At 43.4% G+C, this 6,324-nt stretch overlaps 1 protein-coding gene across 1 annotated transcript in view; it reads right to left on the bottom strand.

The window, feature by feature from the left end:
* Positions 1-6,324, bottom strand: part of JAM2 (junctional adhesion molecule 2) — a gene marked incomplete at its 3' end in the record, with an annotated part of 46,602 nt that overhangs the window by 10,173 nt on the left and 30,105 nt on the right. The window contains exon 2 of the mRNA XM_006035491.3: positions 465-536. Within this exon, the coding sequence (XP_006035553.3) occupies positions 465-536 (72 nt within the window). The remainder of the gene's footprint in view (positions 1-464; positions 537-6,324) is intronic.

The raw sequence follows: 6,324 nt of genomic DNA, 5'->3' as shown, positions 1-6,324 counted from the left end.
CGCTGCAGCTACAATCCCAACCCTAGGTCAGTTCTAATTAGCGAAAGAGCCAGGGCCTGGGAGAGCAGATAGGGGATGAAGCCTGTTTGATTCGGAGATTTGGCTGATTTGGCGGCGGCCAAATCGATTTGAGACAGTGATTCAAATCACTAAATTGAATCACTGTCCCCTGAATTGGCTGAATAACTCCAAAGCAAATACTAGCCACTTCACACAGGGCTATTGGCTAAGAAAAAAGGAGACTAGGACTAAGATGTAACTAGTTGTATAATACATCTGCACAAGGGGCCTGAAATAGCACTGTACTGGGAGCCTTAATTCTGGCACTTCCTAACTTCCAAATTCTCCACTTTGCATCCTTAAAAACATTCTTTTTATATTTTTGGTGTTTCACATATAAACATTTTATGTGCATATATATGCACACACATACACACTTAAATGTAGTGATGCCCATACTGTACCCTTAAACTCCTCTGCTTGAACATGATTATTGTCCGTTCTGACAGAGATGCCATACGCCATACGATTATGATCTGTAATGAGATGGGGGGGAAAAGAATTCAGACAATGAACACACTTTTTTTCCATAGTCGCCTCATGAGATTTCATGCATTGCTTTTAAACCTGATTATAAAGAATAGACTGACCTTGCCTGATGGACCAGATGCTAAGCTAGAACTCAGGAGACCTGACACTTTCTTTCTCTCTTCATCACAAGCCATCTCTTCATCTCTGTGCCTCAACTTCTCCAAATGGAGATATTTTTAAAAGAATGTTTTCCTCTTTTGTAAATTACTCATGGAACTACTGATAAAGAGTGCTATATTGGACCTAGGAATTTGTAAGTAAATGAGATTAGCTTTTAAATCCATATACATGGATAGTGTCCTTCACAATCTACAGTGTACAATACAGCAGAGCATCACTTTTTCTTCTTACATGCATTTCTTACTGTAATCAGGCCTGCTCTTTTATAAGAACAAATAGCATTATATACTCCAAAAGCAGGATTATGCCTGTTAGTGCATAAACTCTCTGAACAAAGGACCTTTATCTTTTACTAGAGAACTGCCCATCAAAAATGACGGATGAATTTCAAACAATAAAATGAACAGATAGATTTTACTTTTTATATTTATTTAATAAATATTTATATAATTTAAATAAAATAGGCTGAAGATTTGAAGATACCAGTCCCTTCCTGCACTTGCTCTTGTCCAGTGGACTGAAGGTAGACCTGCCCATGCTGCTGTCCGGCTGCCGCCTGCATGCCTCTTTGCTGGGCAAGGGCAAGGGCAAGGGCAAGGTCCACACTTTGCAACAGCTTCTCACGCCCCGGGACTTACTCCACACCGCCCCTGAGCGCCTCCTTCCCTGCTTGGGGTTTGGGACGGGTCTGCTGCTGCTCACCTACTGCCTTGTGCCTCTGCCCGCCTCCCACTTTTCCTCAGATAGCCCCTCCCTCTGCCTTTCCCACTGCACCGGGCTACCAGTGCCCTCCTGGGATGAGCTCAGTAGAAACAGCTCTGGCCCCTGACTTTTTTCCCCCAGTTCTGAAAATTGGGATCATCCTGATATGGTCATTAAACAAAAGCTAAGGTTTAGGAAAGACATTTCTCTGAAGACACAAATGTTCTCTCTTATAGTTTTCAAGCTATTCTCATCTAAAGAGTGTTACAGACAGACAGACAGACAGACAGACAGACACACACACACACACACACACACACACACACACAGATGGACTAAGCCTTTTATTTATATATAGATTCTCAACTTAATGCACTTTATTGTTTCACATATGCTTTTTGTCTCATACAAGTTCTTGGACATCTCTCGGGAATTCAATACGGCAGCTACAAAGATAATGCAGCCACTCATTTCACAGTAAAAACTCAGGTAGCACCCATCCTCAAATTATCACACAAAATGTCGACACTAGATCTTCTGGACAAGACCTACCTGTTTGTGGAGGCATTTGCAATGCCTAGCACAACAGAACCTTGAACTCAAACTGGAGTGTTAAAGCACTATTGCAGTACAATTACAATAACTACCACCCAAGTCCAAACCATGCTAAACCATAAACATATGAAGCCACAACCACAGTTAGATGCTGTTGTTTCAATGCAGTTATTAAAATAGTTTTGTTTGCATTTTGCAGATATAGGACAACATTTTCAAATGGCTTCTCCTATGGGTCTGGAGTACTTTTGAAAAACAGGATCCAGTAGTCAGTGTATTTTCATGGACTTTCTCCCCCATTCACCTTGAAACATATAATCACCTTTCCTTGAAACACACTTTTTTTCTAGTGTATTGTATGAGCAAGTTTACAGTTACCATTAACTTGATCATGGCTACTCAAGGCTGGTGCCCACATAACTCCACTGCAGTGAGACCCAATATACTGCTGGTGGCTAAAATTCAGCATAGGCACCCTTTTTTGAGGCACACAGATCAGAGAGGAGATAGGCAGCACAGAAGACAGGCCAGGAAGCAGAAAGCAGAGCCGGCAAGGGAAGGGAATCAGAGTGGCACCTGGGGAAGTTGCAGGGCCAATATGTGGCACACCTACCAAAAATGTTGGCCCCCAGTACACTATACATTGATGTAAAGCTGAAGTAATGTAGTGGTTAATCAGGCCTTACTTAGTAGGGTTTGAATTATGGCTTACTACAAGGATACTAAGGATCCTTTTTCTAGCTGCTACAGACTTGGTCTTCTCTTGGTGATCCCACTTTAGGGAGCTTAAGGTGAGATGATCTAATGATCAATTCTTGCCTGAGCTCCTGTTTAAATCACAAGCCATTAATTTTTCACCCAGTTGATGCTGTATGAAGCCCAATAGCCCAGCAAGAAAGTTAGATAAATCTTAGTAAAATAGCTACAATTCACACCGCTGTTTCACATTTTTATTACTCAGAAATATATATACTGTTATCACCTTGAAACTTAAAGTTTTTAGTAGGGGTGCACTGATGGCAATTTTTGGGGCCAGTACTGATAGCCAATTTTCAAGGAGGTATATCGGCCGATACCAATCCAATTTCCAATACAGCATGGAGAGCTGTGTGCAGCTGGTAAGTTGGTTGTGCTGGAAGGGAAGGGGGTGAGGTAAGAGGCATTGGGGGCGGGGCGGGGACAGATCAAGGCCCTGCAGTGAGGGAGGGAGTGAGGCTGGGGCAGGGGCTGGGGCAGGAGCTGCCCAGTGGGGCAGAGCAGGGCATGAGATGGGGCCGGGCTGGGGTTAGGGCTGTGCCAGGCCATTTCCGGAAGGGCCTGGGCTACACTGCACTTGGGGTGGGCGGTGGCAGCCACCTAAAAATTCCCCATATTCCACCCCCATAACCTCCCCTCCCAGCACTGCCACTGTCAGCCCTCAGTGTAGCCCAGCCCAGCCTACACTGGGAAGAGCCCAGCACAGCCCCAGCCCACAGTGGCATCCTTGCTTCCCCATTCAGATGATGTCAATTGTAATTTTAAATCATTGCTTTCTCATTAATTTGATTTATATTTTTTTTGGGCTAGGAAAGAGTATAAAAAGGGAAATATTTGTGTTTCTTCCAAGTCTAAAGTATGTTTCTGTTACTATAATTTCTGTTAATAAATACTACATTTTTTTTTTTTTTGTACTCTCCTGCTTCATATTTCCAAGGGGTGGGGGAAAAAAAAAACACTAAGTATGGCATAAAGTGTTTTATTTAAAGCCTGGCTAACACTTTATTTGTAGTTGGTTCAGAAATTTTAAGAATCATGGATATATACCAGATTGTTAGGCTTAGCTGTTTATAATAATTCACAACCATTTAAAATCTGAACATTTCTCTGTAGAGTTGAGTATGAAGACAGTTTTGCTCCCCTTTAAAAAAATCTAACCTTTTAAATTCTCATAAATAATGCAATACCATTAATGCAATGCCATTCTAATACCAGTCAAAGTAGCTAAAAAATGGAATTGGGACCACAGTAAGAATTAATACATATTTTATGTCTACCAGAATGTGGCACATTCTTTGTGTTTCGCTATGAATAATGTTGTAATGCCAATTTTAATTTAATTTTATTTTTTGCATAGCACATGCTGATCTGGAAACTATATTTCCAGAAAGACTGCTTACTTTCCTTCATCATTATGAACATGAGCCTGCAATGCGATGCGGCGGCTAGTAAAGCGACCAAAACGCTGGCTTGCATCCATAGATGCTTCTCAAGCAAATCCCAGGACGTCATTCTCCCCCTGTACTCGGCCTTAGTGAGGCCGCAGCTGGAGTACTGTGTCCAGTTTTGGGCTCCACAATTCAAAAAGGATGTGGAGAAGCTTGAGAGAGTCCAGAGAAGAGCCACGCGCATGATCAGAGGTCAGGGAAGCAGACCCTACGATGACAGGCTGAGAGCCCTGGGGCTCTTTAGCCTGGAAAAGCGCAGGCTCAGGGGGGATCTGATGGCCACCTACAAGTTTATCAGGGGTGTCCACCAGCATCTGGGGGAACATTTGTTCACCAGAGCGCCCCAAGGGATGACGAGGTCGAATGGTCACAAACTACTTCAAGATCATTTCAGGCTGGACATAAGGAAGAATTTCTTTACTGTCTGAGCCCCCAAGGTCTGGAACAGCCTGCCACCGGAGGTGGTTCAAGCGCCTTCATTGAACACCTTCAAGATGAAACTGGATGCTTATCTTGCTGGGATCCTATGACCCCAGCTGACTTCCTGCCCTTTGGGCGGGGGGCTGGACTCGATGATCTTCCGAGGTCGCTTCCAGCCCTGATGTCTATGAAATCTATGAAATCAAATGAGTTGAATGATATCCAATTAAAAAGCGTATAAAAATGTTAGTTTGCAGTATATTATAATCAAGAAACATTTAAAAAAATCCTACTTCCTTGAAAGGCATTTTGTAGCCCTCTAATAAGAATTTAAGTCAGAGAACAGCAGTAGAGAGAAAGCTGTTTAAGATAAAGAAGCCAGTAAAGTATTTTGATCAAATACCAAGACAAGAAGGCAGCTCTAAAGCTATGGCAATTCCTTGTCTCAAGGGATGGGATGCTGCTGGCAACTACCCAAAATCTAAGACTTGCGTATTTTGAGGCTCTTTATCCTTCATGTAAAGAAAAGTAATGGAAAAATACTATATGACAGAGCAGCCTGTCAATAAAACTTTCCTACCAAATATTTGGAGAAACATTTTACACTGCCATAATCTGTCCATGTGTTTGCAATCAGTCCCGTAAAGAACGCACATTTGCTCTTCGTGATTTGAACAAAAGAAAAACACATTAGGTACTTTTAAAACCACTATGTTTCCTCTGATTTGATTGCAGGAAACTGCAGGAGAACAGATTCAAAACACTGATAGGGGTACAAATGAAAACAGTCATACAACGTTTGTTTTGTAAAGTCCTAGATCACATGTTTATAGCAAAGGTTATCACAAGGTTTCTAAATATACTATAGGTTTAGAAACCCAGCTGTTTCAAGAATAAAATGATGGGAATGAAAGTTGTCTGTGTTAAAATCCCTAAATGTGGGTGGGAAAGACTAGCTGTCTATATTTGAAGTCAGCATCCCTACAAAACGTACAAAGTAAGTTAAAATATCTGTCTAGTGCCCTGGGTTAAACTGACAGAGGTGTTCTTGTTTTTTGGCATAAGTCTTCTCAGGTCTGTAATTCCTTGCCAGAGATCATCACATACAAGTCATCAAAATGACTGGTCCTAGTCCATGTGGATACTAATGATGCAGCCAGGAGAACCCCCGATCACCTGATGGCGGACTACAGTGCTCTGGGCGGCGTGCTGAAGGAGTTCGGTGCACAGGTGGTATTCTCTTCCATCCTACCAGTGAACGGATGCAGAAGACGGCATGAGAATTGCATCCGAGAGAACAACTGGCGGCTTCGGCAGTGGTGTCTCGAGGCAGGCTTCGGCTTCCTGGACAACGACCCGCACATTACAACGAGGGACATGCTCAGCTGGGATGGGCTTCACCTGTCCCCCAAAGGTAAGCGTGTTTTCTTCTAGGTTGGCGGATCTCCTCCGGTGGGCTTTAAACTAGGCTCGTCAGGGGGAGGGGAAGATGAGGGCGGGGGAAGCTGTGGACCACCAAACCATGTGGCACCCACAAGGACAGCCCAGCCTGAAGAAAGAGAGCATTGGGAACCTGAAAGCCATGGGGAGGCCAGCACTACGACACAGGTAAGAAACGAGAAGGTAAGAAACAAAGGGCCCCTTGGGACTCGGAGCGGGGGGGCAGCAAAGGCACCAGTCGCAGGGCTCAAGTGCCTATATACTAATGCTAGGAGCATGGGGAACAAGCAGG

The sequence above is a fragment of the Alligator sinensis genome, unplaced genomic scaffold, assembly GCF_000455745.1.
Source record: "Alligator sinensis unplaced genomic scaffold, ASM45574v1 scaffold203_3, whole genome shotgun sequence".
Lineage (NCBI taxonomy): Eukaryota > Metazoa > Chordata > Crocodylia > Alligatoridae > Alligator > Alligator sinensis.
The sequence above is the reverse complement of the archived record's forward strand: the minus strand, read 5'-3'. Positions and strand labels throughout refer to the sequence as shown.